Source organism: Phoenix dactylifera, chromosome 12 (assembly GCF_051530095.1).
Source record: "Phoenix dactylifera cultivar Ajwa chromosome 12, Ajwa_hap1_PhDact_Kaust_v1.1, whole genome shotgun sequence".
Classification (NCBI taxonomy): domain Eukaryota; kingdom Viridiplantae; phylum Streptophyta; class Magnoliopsida; order Arecales; family Arecaceae; genus Phoenix; species Phoenix dactylifera.
This window is the reverse complement of record NC_143201.1, coordinates 23221645-23240767: the sequence shown is the minus strand read 5'-3', so window position 1 is coordinate 23240767 and position 19123 is coordinate 23221645. Positions and strand designations below refer to the sequence as shown.

The 19123-nt window shown below is 40.0% G+C and overlaps 2 protein-coding genes across 3 annotated transcripts; both read left to right on the top strand.

Moving 5' to 3' along the window:
• The first annotated feature begins 3499 nt into the window (after window positions 1-3499).
• Window positions 3500-12979, top strand: HMT-1 (Homocysteine S-methyltransferase family protein). 2 transcript variants are annotated; one of them, XM_008804217.6, is made up of 7 exons: window positions 3500-3802; window positions 10233-10289; window positions 10574-10779; window positions 11104-11233; window positions 11689-11892; window positions 12034-12105; window positions 12432-12979. In XM_008804217.6, the coding sequence occupies exons 1-7, from the start codon at window positions 3503-3505 to the stop codon at window positions 12573-12575; spliced, it is 1113 nt and encodes a 370-aa protein (XP_008802439.4). In that variant the 5' UTR covers window positions 3500-3502; the 3' UTR covers window positions 12576-12979. The 2 variants fall into 2 exon arrangements, with proteins under 2 accessions (XP_008802439.4, XP_088565297.2); XM_088709171.2 differs by having other exon boundaries at window positions 3524-3802; window positions 11674-11892.
• A 2223-nt stretch (window positions 12980-15202) lies between these two features.
• On the top strand, window positions 15203-16339 carry LOC103716282 (HMG-Y-related protein A-like). The gene is made up of 2 exons (XM_008804218.6): window positions 15203-15387; window positions 15486-16339. Exons 1-2 carry the CDS (start codon window positions 15337-15339, stop codon window positions 15939-15941), a joined length of 507 nt encoding a protein of 168 aa, XP_008802440.3. The 5' UTR covers window positions 15203-15336; the 3' UTR covers window positions 15942-16339.
• Window positions 16340-19123: the final 2784 nt, after the last annotated feature.

The following is a 19123-nucleotide window of genomic DNA, read 5'->3' as shown; positions in this document are numbered from 1 at the left end:
TTGATGGTCAGGTGCATGGCTGGGTCGTAAAGGTCCCAGGAGAAACTTGGCTTAAGAGTGACGGATGCGATTAACAAGAGGCTTTGGATGGCTTGCTACGTTGGCAAAGCGTACTTTTACCTGCCTAGTTAATATGGTTTACAAGTTATTGGATACGGTCAACGTTGATCAGATGCATTGGATTGCCAAATTTAGCACAACCGCCCCAACTACTTTTTTCTCAGGCTCCTCCTAAAATACTGCCCTACTGTGATACCTCTATCCAAACTACCAGGTGGAATCCTTTGGTTATTGATATATCTTCGAAGGAATTACTTTTTTTTATGCAAACATTGATGAGTCTAACCTAGAAATTTTCAGTTCTTTTGGGGAAAGCGTCGAGAAACAATTGCACAAGACGACACAGATGGTAAGCAACATAAATGCATAGCTGGTATCGTACATAATTATTATTATTTTTTGGTTGAAAATGGTAATTCATATAGCTCAAATGTGAGTACATCCACCCAAATCAACAGAAAGTAAAGAATACAAAAGAGTAGGAATGTCAGCTACAGATGTTCAAAGAAGCTCTCCGGAATGCCGGACGACGTAGGAGGCGACCCAATCAGCTGCTCTGTTCATCTCACAATACTTATGTGCTGCTTGAAAATCACCCATCTTCTGAACCAATCTCCCAGTCTCTAAGATGAGAGGATAACCGTCACCGTACCTGTCCACATCCCAAATCTAATCGATCACCGCAAAAGAGTCCCTTTCGAGAAGCACCCGCTCGACGCCGAGAGCCCTCCTCAAATAGGATAAACCCTCCCAAACAGCCCGCAGTTCTGCCCCAACAACGTTGAGCCCTGGCATGCGACGGCCACCAACTGCTATCAGCCTGCCGAAGGAGTCTCTGATCACAAATCCCACACCTCCAGAAACACCGTCCATCGACCGGCTACTATCAAAGTTCATCTTGAGATGATCAAAAGGTGGGGCATCAATGAAACATGGGCAAATCTGGAGGCTGTAATAGTAGAAAGAGTATATTATACAGTGACCTTCCCTTCTTGGACGTCTTCCGTGGTGTGGAGGGTTTAATTTTTGACACCTCTAAACATCGGCAGGCGCCTTAACAAGTGCCGACTACTACATATTTTGCGGCCGCAATGCGCCGAGGGGACGAGGTACTGGCTCGAAATGCCATCAACCTTTGCTGTGTTTCCGGCTTCCATTCGAGCTCTGAGCGGGCTGGGGCAATGGTGGTGTGGTGATCTCTACCTCAAAAGCAGTTTATGGAGCAAACAGTATGGCTTCGAAGGATGCACTTTGGGGCGATTTGGATGGCATCCAGGGGAGTTCTTCGCTGCCATGGGCGATTCGCGGGGACTTCAACGTTACGAGGTCTATTTTAGAACGTCATGGGAGGGCAGGGGTTCGTAAATCCGTCCAAAGAGTTGTAAATAATACATCAAAAAATAATGAAACGAGTACAAAAAATACAACGAGTAAACACGGTTCAAAATCATTTAGTTGGATCCATACATCAACTTGCCTGGATTGGGATCTGCCATGAAAGAAATCCTAGGACAGTTTTCAAGTACCAATCGTTGTCCAACAACAGTATGTAGATAGAATTTATTGAACGAAACCCACGGTTTGCTTTCCACTAGAATCCCTCCAGACTTAATGTGCTCTTATTAACGAAATTAAATCCCCGTGCAGCAACCTCTGGCGACCAAGGACGATCAGGTGCAGATACACGTTATACGCTTCCTCGGACGGTTTTGCTTAATTAAATAACGGTCAATAATTACTTAAAAGAGTAATAGCAAATGGGATCCTCTACAGTGCAATGCGTTATAACGTCGATGACACCGTCTATGCTCTGCTTCCTGGTAGAGCTCCACGGGAGAGGGACTAGTCCGCCTCAGGACGAGACTTCCGAAGGCCCAGGTGGCCAAGCTTGTTGAGGAGAGTGGCGATGGCTGCGAGGCAGCAGTAGCAATGCTCAATTTTCGGTCGGACCCTCAAGCTTTGATGTGGACTACACTGGAACTTGATCTCTGGTCTCCTCTCGTTCACTGAGAGGATATTTGTTCATCATTTATCATTCAGCACAATTGCCAGCTAGGTGCTATACAATGATCTGACAGACAAAGTCTTCTGCCAGTTCTGTTGAAAAATGAAAAGATGATAGAATGCTGATGATAGAATGGACAACTTATACGGAGTAGGCATCATTCAATCTTCTTAAAGACATCCATATTTTCACTTGCATTCACTCGCAAATCGCTCCGATTCCTATGTTCATAATGTTCAAAAGAAAACTGTTCACTTATAAAGCAGTCTTATCAAACCATGTGTTATTGTTGTTGTTTTTTATTTTTTGAAAAAAATGAACAGAGGAATATCACCACTTGTATGTTACAAATTGTGCCTTCACTTTATCTCATTCTTTTCTTATTGCTGCTTCAGAAACGAGCAAGATTTGTGTCGAAGGTTGATGAGATAAGAGGAGAAGCTGCCCAGAGCTTCCTACCGTCTACAATCGTTGTGTGTAATTTTGTTGTTACTCAGTTGCTACATAGAGAGGATCCTTGATGGTCAAGAAGCCAAGGTGTAATCCCATGTGATGAGTTACATAATGGGATGCTATAGTCTCAATTTCTATGAATGGTGTTATAATTTCTCTCGCAACCATGATGCTTCCATCCATCCATCCCTCTCTCTCTCTCTCTCCCTCTCTCTGCCATATGTGTGTGTGTGCATGCATGCGTATCAGCTCTGTTAGTTAATGGATAAGGCCGAGTTCAATCTATTAGCCTAGTTCGAAGCAGGTTTAGTTGGATTAATTTAAATTTGGCTAGTATAGTTATATGTTGGATTGGATAAATTAACTATCTCATCATATAAATGCTATAAATCAAAATGGTATAGGTATTAGAGCAAAGAACTAGTCATCTTCATTATCATTTACTGCAAAATAAATGTTAGGGAAATGTTGTTTTCATAGGGGTAGGTATGGTGCCTCTCCGCCAACTTCTTCCATTTGACATACATAATTTTTTTCAATAAAGAGATTTGATATTTTTTTCTTATAAAATTTTTTTGACATTCTCAGAGAGGGGACTATAAGCCATACATCTCCCTTTCATCTTGTATACATCCTTCTTATTAAATATATTTTTCTTTACTAGATTTTGTATAAAAAACTAACCCATCTATTTTGCAAGAAAAGTTCAAGTTTTTTAATCTTTTGCGCAACAATGCGTATTTAGAATTTGGAATCCTGCACACCTCTCAAAGCAGCCCGAAAACCTTCTTTCTGCCAACTACACAGATCTTAAAGTGATTATTGTGCGGTTCAACGGTGGATTCGCACGAAGGAAGGAGAATCCTTCTTTCGCGCGAAAGATACAACCCCTGTCCCCCTCTTGAACCCGACCGAATCGGGGTCAACGCCCCACACCGCCAGAACGTACCCCCGTTTCGTGCCCTGGTACGCACCCGACCGCGAATGGGTCCGCATTCCTCCTCCCACCTACCCTCCCGGACTTCCCATCGTCCGAGTCCATCCGTTCCGGACAGCCTTCTGATCCTTTTTGTATTCTCTGAAACCCGTTGGAAAGTTGGAGGCTTTCGAAGGGAAGCCATGGGAGTGAGAACGGGGCCGTTGGAAAAGCTGATCGAGAGGGCCGGAGGCTGCGCCATTATCGACGGCGGCCTCGCCACGGAGCTGGAGGCCCTGGGAGCTGACATCAATGACCCCCTCTGGAGTGCTCTTTGCCTTGTTTCCAAATCCGATCTCATCAAACAGGTCCTTCTCCTCTTCCCCTCGCCCTATTGTGATGCGACCTTTTGTTTTATTCCTTCTCATTGGATTTGAGGAGTGTTCATGGAGTTGTTTGCGTTGCCACTTAATTTGTGTTTTCTTCACTGCTTCGAGTTGTGTTTTTCTTTTTGTCCTTGAGCCTTGAGATGCTCTAGTGTTATATTAGCATGTACAATTGATCAAAGTGTGGAGGGACTTTTCCCCAATAATTGCACGCAAATGCCGCACTAGCTTGGGGTTTTAATGCAGCTCGGAACCATGGAAGTGTTGGAAATTAAACTTGTGTTGTTGGATAGCAAAGAGATACAAAAATGAAAAAATAGCTGGATATGTGAAATTAGAATTTACTGAAGGTGACTGAAAGCAAATTTGACGAATCAAGAGTCGTGATGGATTGCCTGGTTAAAGGTCTGTTGGAAATATAGAAAGAGAGATTAGAGAGGAAAGATGGAGAGGAAGAATATTTCAGATTTTTTTCTATTCACTTTGGCTCTTGCCTTGCTTACAAAACTATAAGACTTACATGGTATTTATAGAACTTCTAGGTACATGAATAAACCTAAGTACATGAACCACTTAAATGCACATAGAAAACCCAAAAGACATAAACCACTTAAATGCACATAGAAAACTCAAAAGACATGAACTACTTAAATACATATACATGAATCACCATTCTCAAGGTGACCCTTCACATATTCATGAATCCTCCAAAAGTCATTCATTAAATTAAGTTTACTTTTCAACACCCCCCTTTAAACTTAATTTGTTGTAACTCCAAGCATCATCCTCAACTTGCTAAAAATGTCATACTTGAGAGGCTTAGTAAAAATATCTGCAACTTGATCATGGGTCTTCACATACTTCACTTGCACTTCATTCTTTGCAATGCAATTTCTAAGAAAATGATACCTTGTATCTATATGCTTGCTTCTATCATGAAAAACCGGGTTCTTTGCCAATGCAATGGTCGACTTATTGTCAACAAAAATCTCCGTGGCCTCCTCTTGTGGCATTTGTAACTCCTTCAATAATCTTCTTAACCATATGGCATGACAAACACAAGAAGTAGCAGCAACATATTCAGCTTCACAAGTAGAAAGTGTCACGATTGGTTGCTTCTTCGAACTCCAAGTAAAAGCTGTATTTCCCAAGTAGAAAATGAAACCGGTAGTGCTCTTCCGGTCATCCATATCTCCGGCCCAATCACTATCACTATAGCCCACAAGCTTAAATTCATTAGAACATGAATAAAGCAAGCCAAAACTGATTGTACCTTTGATGTAACGAAGAATTCGTTTCGCCGCTTTGAAATGTGTCATGCTTGGTGACTCCATAAACCGACTAATAAGCCCAACTCCAAAAAGTATATCCGGTCTTGTGCAAGTTAGGTATCTCAAACTTCCAACTAAACTTTTGAAGGTTGTAGAGTCTACCTTCTCTCCTTCTTCATGCTTAGACAGCTTTACTCCACATTCCACCGGAGTATTCACAGGTTGACAATCTTTCATCTTGAACCTCTTAAGGATTTCCTTGGCAAAACCTTCTTGAGAAATAAAAATTCCATCCTCCATTTGTTTGATCTCAATGCCAAGATAATAAGACATGAGACCAATATCCGTCATTTCAAATTCTTTAGTCATAGCTTGCTTAAACTCTCCAAACATACTTGGATTATTGCCCGTAAAAATCAAATCATCAACATATAAGCAAATAAGTAAAATATCTCCATTTTCACGCACCTTAGCATAGAGAGCATGCTCATGTGGGCACTTGGTAAACCCATTCTTTTGGAAATACTTGTCAATCTGACTATTCCAAGCCCTTGGCGCTTGCTTCAAACCATACAATGCTTTCTTCAACTTCAACACTTTGTCTTCATGGCCTTTGATCACATAGCCCAAAGGTTGTTCAACATAAACCTCTTCCTCAAGAATGCCATTCAAGAAAGCTGATTTGACATCCATTTGATAAATCTTCCACTTCTTTTGTGCTGCAAGTGAGATTATCATTCGGATGGTCTCCAACCGTGCAACAGGAGCAAACACTTCACCATAGTCAATCCCGGGACGTTGGCTGTATCCCTTGGCTACCAACCTTGCCTTGTATCTCTCTACTTCACCTTTAGCATTCTTCTTTTCTTTGAAAACCCACTTCACACCAATGGGCTTTTGACCTTCTGGTATAGTTGCTAGCTCCCAAGTGTCATTCTTCTCAATTGACTTGATCTCTTCATCCATGGCAATTCTCCACTTCTCATCTTTGACCGCTTCTTCAAAAACTATGGGCTCACAATCGGCAAAGTGACAAAAAAGAGTTAAATCATCACTTAAATTTTCTGTTACCTCATAAAGATCTTGAAGACTCCTCATTCGTGGTTGCCTTTCACTAGAGCTTCCACTAGAAGATGAAGAAAATGTACTAGGAGTTGTTGGTGATCGAGGTGTTATGGGCTCTTGAACTTCTCTTCTTTGTTCCTCTTCATCAAGGAATGGAAAGAAATCATACCTCTCCTTATCTTCATTACTCCAATCCCAAGAATCTTCTTCATCGAACTCCACATCTCTACTAATAGTCGCCTTGCCAACACTTGGATTGTAGAGCTTGTAGCCTTTGGAACGTTGATCATACCCGATGAAGATCTGCTTCTTGCTTTTATCATCAAGCTTGGACCTCTCTTGATCAGGTACATGAACATAGCCAATGCTCCCAAAAACTCTTAAATGGGAAACACTTGGCTTTCTTCCGCTCCATGCTTCTTGAGGAGTTTTGTTCCATAGGCTTCTAGTTGGACACCGGTTGGATAGGTACACTGCACAGTCAACCGCTTCCGCCCAAAATTCTTTTGGCATCTTCTTTGTCTTCAACATGCTTCGAGCCATATTGAGAATGCTCCTATTCTTCCTTTCGACGACACCATTTTGTTGTGGAGATCTTGGAACGGTCAAAAACCGCCGAATGCCATTTGCTTCACAAAACTCATTAAACTTGTTAGAAGTAAACTCTCCCCCTCTATCCGTTCTCAAGGCTTTAATACAATAGCCACTTTGTTTTTCAACAAGTGCTTTAAATTTTCTAAAAGCACCAAATACTTCAGATTTTTCTTTCAAGAAATAAATCCAAGTTTTTCTACTACAATCATCAATAAAGAGAAGAAAATACCGATTGTTACCAAATGAAGAAGGCTTGATTGGTCCACAAACATCGGCATGAACAAGTTCAAGTGGCTCCCTTGCTCTTGAAGTAGTTTCTTTTGGAAAACTCTTTCGGAATTGTTTGCCAACAAGACACCCTTCACATAGTTGATCCGGTTGGTCAATAGTTGGCAAGCCCTTCAACATCTCTTTTTGTTCCAACAACTTCAAGTCTCCAAAATTTACATGCCCAAGCCTCAAATGCCAAAGCCAAGATGAATCTTTCAAACAAGTCTTGAGACATTTAGCAACATCAGTTTGGATGTCAAGCAAAAACATCCTATTTTTTGTCATGGGTACCTTAGCAATCACATTCTCCCTATCATCTTGAAGTAAGAGACTACGATTTTTCATATGAACCTCGTAGTTCTTCTCCAAAAGTTGTCCCAAACTCAAAATATTACTTTTCATACTTGGAATATAATAAACATTACTCATAAGTTGATGGCCACCATCTTTCATACGAATTAAAATCGTACCTTTGCCTTCAATTGGAACTTTAGAGTTATCTCCAAAAGTGACAAACCCGGTCACCGATTCGTCAATTTCCACAAATTTGCTTTTATCTCCACACATGTGATTGCTTGCGGCATTATCAAGATACCACAAATCTTTCTTGCTTCTTTCTTCTCCTTTGAAGGCTAGCAACAAAGTGGCCTCCGCTTCTTCATTTTCAACATGATGAGCCTTCTCTTCAACATTGAAAGGAGAACTCCAACACTCCCGAGCATAGTGCCCAATCTTTTGACAATTGTAACACCGAACTTTGGACTTATCATTTTGCCTTGTGTAGTTTCCTCTACCACGGCCTCTTGACAAATACCTCCTTTCTTCATTGTTGGAGTATTGATTGCCTTGTCCACCTCTTCCTCTTCCTCTTCCTCCTCTCCCTCGACCTTGTCCACCTCCACGTCCTCTTCCTTGTTGACTTTTCCCAAACTCCCTTTCTTTCTCCTTCACCGAGAGCTTAGTGGCTAGAACTTGCTCGATCGGCTCCTCCTTCTTCTTGTTGATTCTCTCTTCATGGGCTTGTAACGAACCCATAAGTTGATCAACCGTCATAGTCTCCAAATCTTTGGACTCCTCGATGGCTACGACGATGTAATCAAACTTCGAATGCAACGAACGAAGAATTTTCTCAATGACTCGGACATCCTCCAATCTTTCTCCATACCTCTTCATTTGATTTACTATGGCCAACACCCTCGAAAAGAAATCCGCAATAGACTCGGATTCTTGCATTCGTATGCCTTCAAAATCTCCTCGTAGCATTTGAAGGCGTACTTTCTTCACTTTATCAACTCCTTGGTAGGAGTTTTGTAAGATCTCCCATGCTTGCTTGGCGGTGGTCGCATTCGCCACTCTCTCGAACATGACTTCATCCAAACATTGATGGATGAGGGTGAGAGCTTGTTGGTCCTTCTTCCGCATTCTGGGTAGAGCCTCCCTTTGAGCAGGACTCATCAAAGCTTCTTCACGAGGCTCCTCATAGCCTCTATCCACGATCTCCCACACATCTTGCGATCCAAGCAAAGCCTTCATACGAATGCACCAATTCTCATAATTCTCTTTTGTAAGGCGAGGGAATTGAAATGGGAAGGTAGAATTGGCCATCTCCAGGATCAAGAAACTGGAGCTCTGATACCAGTTTGTTGGAAATATAGAAAGAGAGATTAGAGAGGAAAGATGGAGAGGAAGAATATTTCAGATTTTTTTCTATTCACTTTGGCTCTTGCCTTGCTTACAAAACTATAAGACTTACATGGTATTTATAGAACTTCTAGGTACATGAATAAACCTAAGTACATGAACCACTTAAATGCACATAGAAAACCCAAAAGACATAAACCACTTAAATGCACATAGAAAACTCAAAAGACATGAACTACTTAAATACATATACATGAATCACCATTCTCAAGGTGACCCTTCACATATTCATGAATCCTCCAAAAGTCATTCATTAAATTAAGTTTACTTTTCAACAAGGTCAAATCATGAGGAAAAGAACAGGGGATCTTGTTCAACGGCTATGGATGGCGTGTCACAAGATCTTGATCACTAGATTGGTTGCATGAGGATCACAATCGGGGCAATTTTGTAAGAAAAGAGAGAGAAGGAAAACGCGCAGAGAGGTAAAGTAGGGAGGTGGGATGAGGTACAGGAACAAAGAGAGGTCTCACCACTTGGCAAGTTGGTTGGCTACTGGTATTTGCAAAATGGCGATTATTATTAGTTAAACAAAAAAACCTTTCACCTTCACTGCATTCTTTTCTATGGTTGTAAGGTATCATCTTGCTGAAGACATGGACTGAAACCCAGATGGCTCTGATATCAGTGAAATGCTGGTCAAGGGGGCTTCAGGTTGCCTTCAGCTTTGACATGTGCAAACCATGAGCTAGCTCATGCATTATGATCGTTCATAAATGCGAAAAATCTGCTTTATGGCCAAATTAAATTAGTGCTCCTTTTGCAAACAGGCCAGCCTCTAGTAGATGAAAACACGGCATTATTGGATTCAAATATAACTTTTAAGGTCAAATTGCTCCACATGAACTAGATATTTGTCTTGTTATATCAGCATTAACCCAAGTACAGATTCTGAGATGATTAAACTCCATACAATCAACCAATTTTTTAATAGATTTTTGAGTAAATCTGAATTGTACTTATATAGATTTTCATTGATAAATTAAAGCAGTGGACAGCTTGGGTAGATATGAAACCAAAGTGCTAGACCCTAGAAGAAAGTAAGTCCTTACTGAGCATATGAAAAAAGAAAAGGAAAACATGTAAAACATGAGATGCATCAAGAAAGCAGCAGAGATAAAGATAAGTTAAACTGAGGTGAAAACCAGCAAATGTCCAGATATAAACAGTTAACACGCTGTTTATAGGTTTTCTTCTCACTTGTTGACTATCAAAAGAGCACACTGTTTATAGATTGACAAAGTGCATCCCCCAGTATATAAATTATTTTATTCACATGCCACTGATACATGTAACTTCTGAATGGCACACTGTCATGGAAAGTAAAATTGATATTTATGTGCAGGAGGCAAATGATATTTTACTGACTAAGTGCCTCTAAGCTTCTTAATGGTTTCTATTCTATATAAAATCTTTATAGCTGATTGTGTTTTTTTTTTGTTTATGCTCTTCCAATATTAATTTCTCTTTTGATCATGCATTTTAGTGCTTCTAATGTCATTCACATGCAGGTTCATTTGAGGTACCTAGAAGCAGGTGCAGATATATTAGTAACTTCATCTTATCAGGTTCGTGATTCTGAAAGTAACTTTCATTCTGCTCATTCCATAACTTGTATGAAGTGTACATGCCTAGAATAAATTTCTCTTTGTGAATAAATTTCTTTGAGCTGCTAAGGTTAGGTTTATTCATTATTTCTAAAATTGTTTAGAACTCACTTGGATGTTTAATTTAACCCACTTTTTGAAAAAAATGAATTATCAAAACAAAAGGGAGGGAATATAGTGAATCTTTGTTTTTGTATATTATGCTAGGTGCTCCATGTTTACTAACATTTTTTTCGATTGTATAGGCAACTATTCCTGGTTTTTTGGTGAAAGGGCTGTCAATTGAAGAAGGAGAATTTTTACTCAGAAAAAGTGTCAAACTGGCTGTTGAAGCCCGAGATGATTTCTGGAAGCATCTGCACAAGAATTCTAAACATAACTACAACCGTGCTTTGGTGGCAGCTTCTGTTGGGAGCTATGGCGCTTATCTTGCAGATGGTTCGGAATACAGGTGCTTGTTTATGAATATAGTCTTTTGAGTTTTCTATGACCCCCACATGAATTTATACTGTATGATAAAAAATGATTTGCTCACTGCCATTTATTAATGTAAGCAATACTTTTTTGAGTCTTGAGATGAAGTATTCTCTTGTAGGAGCAGGTGTGACATCCTAGATAGAAGTTCCAGAGTTCACACACTTTCAGGGATTTAGTATAGTCAAGGAAATGTTACTTTTGATCTACCTTGTTAAATTTTCTTCTGTTGCTTTTAGTGAATGATCATGTTCTGAAAAAGAATTTGCTTGTGTGATTGGTATATGGGCTATCCAACCAGTGGACATTATGGAACAGATGTGAACTTGGGGAAACTGAAAGATTTTCATAGGAGGCGGTTGCAGGTTTTGGTAGATGCTGGCCCTGATTTGCTCGCATTTGAGACCATTCCCAATAAACTTGAAGCACAGGTCTGCTCTGTTTCCTCTTTTTATTTCACTTCCATATTATTGAAGAGAGTATGTGATATAATTTGAGTAAGTGAGTTGTCTTTTGTTTGATCTCAGTTGAGACTGAGTAAATTACCTTATTAATATTTAAGATGTGAATTTTCAAGTTTTTATTTGTTACAGCTGTCAGTTACGGGCATATAAATTTCAATGTTTTTAATCCCAAAAGAATTTCAAAAATTGTGAATGATTTACAAAATGCTGTTGAGTTTCTTGGTTACTTCACCTTCATCATTGCCTTTTAGGAGATAGCTGCTGAATTTCTGCAACTTCAATTTAAAGTTCAGTTGTCTAAATCCTTGTAGCAATGTTATACCACCCCAATCAGGTTAATTTATATCACATGCTGGCGATGCTCTGACATTAAGTATTAAAAATGAGTGCTTTCATATTTTGAGCAGTTCACCTATTTTCAGGCTTTAGCTGAGCTTCTTGATGAAGAAAACATACAAATTCCATCTTGGATTTGCTTCAGCTCTGTAGATGGTGAGCATGCCTCTTCAGGAGAGAGCTTTAAAGAATGCCTTGATATTTTAAATAGGAGCGGCAGAATCAGTGTTGTTGGAATAAATTGTGCATCACCTCAGATCATAGAGAACCTCATCCTTATGTTTAGGAAGGTAATAACTCATTGAAGCTTTTAATTGAGAAATAGTTTAAGCCAAGTGGTTATCTCGTTTTCTTGTGATTGTTTCTTCTTTCCTCCTCATGTATCTAATTATAATATTTAATTTGTATTTCTTCAATTATATGCGTTACAGCTAACAAAGAAAGCAGTAGCTGTTTACCCAAATAGTGGTGAAGTATGGGATGGTAGAGCCAAGCGATGGCTGGTGAGTAGAATCTTCTTTTGTTAGTCTTTTTGTCTCTTGACCTTAACTCCAATGTAGTAAACAATCTCTAGGAATAATGTGGAGAGGGCTTTGGTAGTTTATGTTTGATCTTCTTGTGTTAAAATGTGTCAAGTAAGCTCCTGTTTTTTGGCCAAAAAAAAGAGAGAATAGATCAAATCATGGGGAAATAGAGTTGAACTGTTATCAACAGCACAAGAAAGAAGTACAGAACACGGCATATACAACTGTAATATCAAAAGTTCTTGTTTTTTTTCTTAATATTTGATCACTCAATCTGAATCTTGTTTTCTGGTCTTTATGGACAGCCGTCTGAATGTCTTGGAGATCACAGTTTTGAAGTGCTTGCAAAGAGATGGCGGGACTCAGGTGCTAGTCTTATAGGAGGATGTTGTCGGACAACACCTTCCACCATCCAAGCAATTTCCAGGGTCCTGAAAAACGAGTCCTGACTTGATTCCAGATCTTCTTGTTGTTTAAAAGAATGTTAGTCATTACAGGAAAACAAGGAATGTTAACCCACCAAGCAATGGATAATAATGTGCCAATTCATATATCATTGTTTTCCTTTTGTGTTTGGTAGTATATGATGTCCCTTTTAGGCTGGCGTGCCGTTGATGGGAGAGACTAAATTAAGCTAAAATGGATTTGTTCTAGGCTATTTTGTATTCTTTATCAATATTCTTTGGGTCTTTTTGTTGTCCTGAAAAAAAATTTGTTCATGCTGGGCTACCGAAATCATTTTACTTGGTCTGTAACAAGAAAAGAGATACCATTTGACTTGGTATCTTGTATTGAACATTACTCCAATTTGTATCGGGTGTCTCTGAAAAGAATGATTTTATTCTTTTCCTATCCTTTCCTGCTTTGGTAACCCATGTAGACTTCTTGCTTTTGTCTGTTTAATTCGGATTTGAGGGTGGATATTGTGGGCAAATCTTTCACAGCATTTGGAAGTTGGTCCCGGCTTAGTTTGGCTGAATTAATTCCACTTTTGTTGGGTGTCGAGCCTCTTTTGCTGGGAGATGCATTGGTGACTGTAATTAGTGAACTTGGTTTGCTGGAAAATTGCTTGGATCTGATTTTCTGGTGATATGGATCCAATTTTATGATCTACATGTTTGACCTCCGTGTGCTTGCATGTCTTGCAGAGGATCTCTCCAACTTTGTGGGAAAAGTCTGCTAATGATAATGCAAAATAGAACATCAGAAATTTGATTGGTGAAACACAAGTAGTTTTTGGTCTACTCTTCAATGTCCATTAGTGTACTAGTTTCATCTTCGAGAGATACAAAAATACCAAGCATACTATAACTCCTGGATTTTTTTGCCATGAGAAGTTCCACCACTTACTAATGCCATTATGCCAACGAGGCTCAGTAGGGTGCTTCTCAAATATCATGATCAGCATTTTTGAAGCTCAACAAGCTAATTTTACAGTTTATAAATAAAACAAAGGCGGGTCCAACCTCCCATTCAACCAAAAAACAAGCTAATTTTGCAAAACATCTGTCTTCAGACACTAATTTGCTAACACATGCGTAACCTGTGAAAACAAAATACAATATATTGTTAAATCAGTAGCAATAGCTTATGCTTGGCTGAAATAAGGAGATGCTAAAATATTGGAAACTCAGAATGATATCTACCAAGATTCGCCATCTCAGTATTGATGCCATAATATTGTACGATATAGAATTTTTTCAACGTACCGAATATCAGAAGACATCTGTACTAAATATCGAACCGATATGGTATGGTACGGTATATTTTGTACCGTCAGATTTAAGCTAGTATGGCGAACCATGATATCAACACCACAAACTATACGACATGCATTGTCAAGATATCCGAAGTCATGCTATTGTGCAGCTGCACTTGATATATGAAAGGAGAGAGATCCGAGTAACCATGTCATGTAACTAGCCTACTGTCTTCGTAGAAATCCACGCATCTGCCTGTGTGGTGTTTTGCTACCTCATGGGTCATCAGTGCTACACATTATCAGAATGAGATTAGGATGATGATATAATCTATCCTATGTCCACTTCATTTATTCTTCCAAAATAATTCATTTTTCTTTGCCCACTTCACTAATAATCTCTCCTTTGACAAATATACTCCTTTATAAATTGCATTTATTTAAGCGAATATGCAGGGTTTTTGTTTATTATGAGAGAAGTGAGTATAGAAGAAAAGGGAGGCACAGTTATGCATGAATGCTTTTCCTAGATCTATAGGAGCAGATGGAATTGGGAGGAATCTTGGAGGCAATGGCTGCGATTAGTTTTCATCGCGTTGCTTGGCTCACTGGGAAACGCCGAGAGCCTCACGGGCTTTATGGACAAGTGGCTCAAAGAAGCTTTAGTATGACGGTAGAGTGGCGGTCCCCTCGACTAAAAAAAACTTTAGCGGCCTTAAATTTCACTGTTCTCGAGCAACACGCAATCATCATCTCGAAGCACACACTAAAGCAGATTTTGAGACGTCGCCGGGAGAAGTTCATCCCTTTCTCTCATTCTGGTCGAGACGGCGGTGAGAATTGAGATGCGTTTTGGCGTAGAAACCAAGAGGATGATTGAAATGGATACTCTTCCTGGCACTATGTGACAGATTCTATCGTGCGCTCGCCTTAGTCGCCATCTGGTCTTGTGTCCGAAGTGGATCTGAGACATGCCCGCGCCGTGCACCTGCTGTAAACGAATGGGTCCAAATCTAGATCACGGCAGCTTTCAAATGGGATTCATGTGGATCTTTCATTAATTGACTCTAGACAAGTGTTTCACGCTGGATGGATCATATGAATGCTTAACACGACATGATACTGCATGAGACCTCAAATTAGATCCCAGCTTGACCTGACCTTGAATCCATCCAAAAATTTTTTTGGCAGTCCAAATCTTGGACCTGAACTTTGATCTGGATCAGGTCTATCTTACACTGCCGTCCGTCCGTCCGTTTTCAAATCCAACCGAGCGTTGACTCGTGGGAACGCGGTAGATCCGTCGGCGACCGCAGGAACCGGCGAGGCAAACCGAGTCCTTTTTTTTTTGTTATTGATGGGCAAGTCCTTTCCTAAAATCCCACCTTAACCTCTCGACTTAATTACCCTTCCTCATTTCAACGCATTGCAGACCAAACCCATCCCATCGCCTCTCTCGTCCCCCACCTAAACTCTCTCTCTCTCTCTCTCTCTCTCTCTCTCTCTCTCTCATGGCCACTGACGAAGACTCTAGTCTCCCCTCCCTCCCCCCGTACCCCGAGGTCAGTCCAAAACCTCATCAAAATGCCAAACCCTAATTCTCCTCCTTCTTTGTTAATATACTTCATCGATCTTTTTGTCGCTTTTTTCTCTGTTTCAGATGATTCTGGCGGCGATCTCGGCGCTGGACGAGAAGAGCGGGTCGAGCAAATCGGCGATATTGAAGCACATCGACGCGGCGCATGGGGATCAGCTGCCGCCGTCGCACGAGTCGCTGCTGGCGGCGCACCTCACCCGCATGACGGAGGCCGGCGAGCTTGTCTTCGTCGACAACTGCTACCTCCGCGCCAGCCCCGACGTTCCGCCGCCCCCCAAGCGCGGCCGCGGCCGCCCACCCAAGCCCAAGCTCTCCCTCTCCCCCGACGGTCCCCGCCGGCCGCGCGGCCGCCCTCCAAAGCCCCGAGACCCCACCGCTCCCGTCAAGGTGACCCGCCCCCGTGGTCGCCCCCCCAAGAAGCCCAGAGCCGCCGCGGCTTCCGCCGACGCCGGTCCCAAGAGGCCGCGCGGCCGGCCGCCCAAGGTAAGGCCCCAGTTTGCCGAAGTGGGGTTTGTATGAGGCCTTTTGAGAGGGTTATCGAGGGGAAATGGTACCAAGTTGGGAGCTTTTGGTGTTTTCCTTGGGAAAAAGGTGAAATTGGCGCAGACGTAGGAGTGTTTGTGCTTGAAGGATCGTCGAAGGGATGGTTGGGTTTGTTATTTGCATGTATGTTAAGCAAAGATGATGTTTTCATTGAAAATCGGTAATCGGTATTTTCTGACCTTTACGTTCCTTCAGTGAGTCTGTTTTCTGTCTTTATTTTTTCTTTTTTTCCATAATTAAGAAGAGTACTTGCTCCAATTGTAGCCACCGTGCCGATGAATTGTGTTCTGTTGTAGTTAAGATGCTAATTTTAAGTGATGACTGTGAGGCATGATGTTACTTAGAAGAAAAAGATATTTCCCTACACTTTAATATGCTATATTTACTTTTCTAAGCCATGGATTTTGGCTGAATTTGGCTTAGTTGCTTAGAATCTCTTTGTTGAATTTGTGTGAAGTTGGAGCCGTGGTAGTGACATATGGAAGCAGACTGCATATGCTGCTAAAATATCAGATGGGTGGATTAGTTGGGATCTGTTGAAAATGATATGCTTGTCACACTTTATAGAGGGAAAGGTATGTGGTATTTGACTTTACATCCGAGCAGAACATGTTTCTAAGCGCATAATGTTGGATATAGTTAAGTGATCTTGCTTATGGTAAGTACATAATGCAGATAGATTATGCTAAAATAGCTGGTGTGGACGTACTGATAATTGTGTTCAACCTACTTATGGTCATTGCTATTTTTGGAGAAAATTAATTCTCCCATTGAACACTTAATTTATTATGTCCAGGGGATTTCATGCTTTTACTAGTTATGATTATCTCCCCCCACCAGATATTGCTGTGCCCTTTTTTGCTTGTTTTCTTTGCTAGTAGACATATAGCTGCTATCATGTCTTGTAGATTCCTTATATGCATGTTAAAGGTCATGTTGGTAGATTTTGCACTCATTCCTTGCTGTGTTCTATATATTTATGCTCCCCAGAAACTTATTGGATGCATCATCTTTAAAAATTGTTATGTGATTAACATACTTTTATTTTAGCAATTAGAGCATTGTTTTAACTGAAGCAGAAATCCAATATCTCAAATATGCATTCTTGCTAACTGCAAGAAGTTAGGAAGAAATTTTTATTCTATGATTAACAGTTTTGTGTGTTACCCAATGTTGAATGATGCCTAATTTTCATGTGAAGACCTATGCGTGGTCAGTAATGTAATTGCTTTTTCATTGTTACCCATTATTTGGATTTATTAGTAGAATGTCGTTAGAATTTTAGCTGCAAGTAATAGGATTTTAATGTTAATATGTTGGCCTTTTGTTCTTTGTTACTTGATTTTCGGCTACAGTGCTATATATACAGCATGTTTGAAGTCGCCCTAAACAACAGTTGCCAGCCCCATCTTGCTACCTTACTAGTGCAAAAGGCCAACAAGCTGCAGACCTGATCTGTGCATAGGTCAGCCGACTTGACTTGCGCTAGGGGTTCAACCTGCCACCATATAAATCCCTTTTTCCTTCTGTTCAACCCAAAGTGGTAAACTTGCTGCTAGAACAGTCCTTACCAGCCCTTCTTTTTGCCCATCTGATCATCTTTATACCATTGAAAAAGTTTATAGACTGAAAAAACAGCAAACTTCCACTAACTTCCTGAATCCTCTGTCAGACTTGGTAACTTGAACCTTTGACCTGTCCTTTCATAGACCTGAATCCAAACAGGGTCCTAGTTGCTTAGTACTTCTAATTTCAGCTCATCATTGAATTCTTCCATCGCATTGAGCTATTGCCCTTGCATCATAGCTCTGTTCCATGCTTTTAGGTACATTTTAGTTGGGTGTGCTTGTTTTGTATTGTCATTGTAGTGCACTAGCTTGTTTAGTTTTCACTATTTGCATTGTTTAATTGATGCACAGCAAACCTCTTTATTAAGTCCATGTATAGGCTTTTTTCTCAGGTCTGTCCTACATTAAAATAGTACGAATGTATAGTAAGAGAAATGGGAAAAATTTAAAGAGAAGTCCCGGCAAATTGATGTTTTATGTGGATTGTGGATCCCAATCCATTATTACGGATTATTCCTTCAATGTTTGTGCTTGGTAAAGAACATAAAAATCAACTTCGAATGTTTCCTTGCTTTCACGTGTACTTATTGGTTACATGATGGCTAGTTGCATGGAGCATACAAAACTAGGTGCACATGCTTTTGTTGATGGATAATACAATATTGTCTATAGAACTTAAAGCTAATTGAAAACCACTCTTTTTGGTGTGAGAACTTGACTGTCTAGTCGTTTATGATTTGTGGTGGATATTTTAGGGATAGTGCAGGATGTCATGGATATAATTCACGAAGCCTTCATATATGCGAAGTCAAATATATCATTTATACAATATGAAACTTTTTTGGTTGTTAGTTGATATAGAGGTTGCTTAGAGCTGGTTTTGGAGCTTTAGATAAGGATGGTTATGGCTGGGGTTTAAGCAATAGAAAAAATTAAAAGGAATAGAAGTGTTGAAAGGAAATTTGATACAGAGAAGGAAAGGGAACTTGAATATTACTGAACTTACTCCAGTCCTAAGAATTACTCCTTTTATTGCCAAATCCATGCCTTACATACCATATTCGTAAGACAGAGAAAATTTGTAGTGAAAATTAACATGAGTAAAGAATTTTCAGTGGAGTGTCTTTAGTGTGTTCATTCTTGAAGTCATTGGTATATTGACAATCTAGATTTTTTGAAATTTAACGAGCCCATTTAACCTGCTTTTGTAACCTATATTACTTTGGCAATTTCTTTCTCTACAATTGTCTTTTTAAGTGTGATTTTAGGAATTTTGATGGGATATTGGTGATTTTAATGGTGGCATGTGCCTAGACGCTGTCGACAATTGATATACAAGCAGAAGGGCTCTAGCACTCATTATATTACCTCCAAACATTAATCATTTCAACATTTATATTACTGAATTTATGACGCTGAAATAAGTTTTATCTGATATAGCTTTAAATTATTTGATTTCTATTGTATGTGCAAGACTTATTATTATTAACATCTTTAATGATGGTTAGATTGTTGTGATGTGGGTAAGAATATGTAATTTAGACAGTATTTATAATTATTGTCACATTTTATTGTTTATTCATTTTTTTT

Coding starts and splice junctions, on each gene's coding strand:
- HMT-1 (XM_008804217.6), top strand. CDS start 3,503: ATGGGTCCGCATTCCTCCTCCCACCTACCCTCCCGGACTTCCCATCGT. Junction 3,803..10,232: donor AATCCGATCTCATCAAACAG/GTCCTTCTCCTC, acceptor ATTCACATGCAG/GTTCATTTGAGGTACCTAGA. Junction 11,893..12,033: donor TCATCCTTATGTTTAGGAAG/GTAATAACTCAT, acceptor TATGCGTTACAG/CTAACAAAGAAAGCAGTAGC.
- LOC103716282 (XM_008804218.6), top strand. CDS start 15,337: ATGGCCACTGACGAAGACTCTAGTCTCCCCTCCCTCCCCCCGTACCCC. Junction 15,388..15,485: donor CCCTCCCCCCGTACCCCGAG/GTCAGTCCAAAA, acceptor TCTCTGTTTCAG/ATGATTCTGGCGGCGATCTC.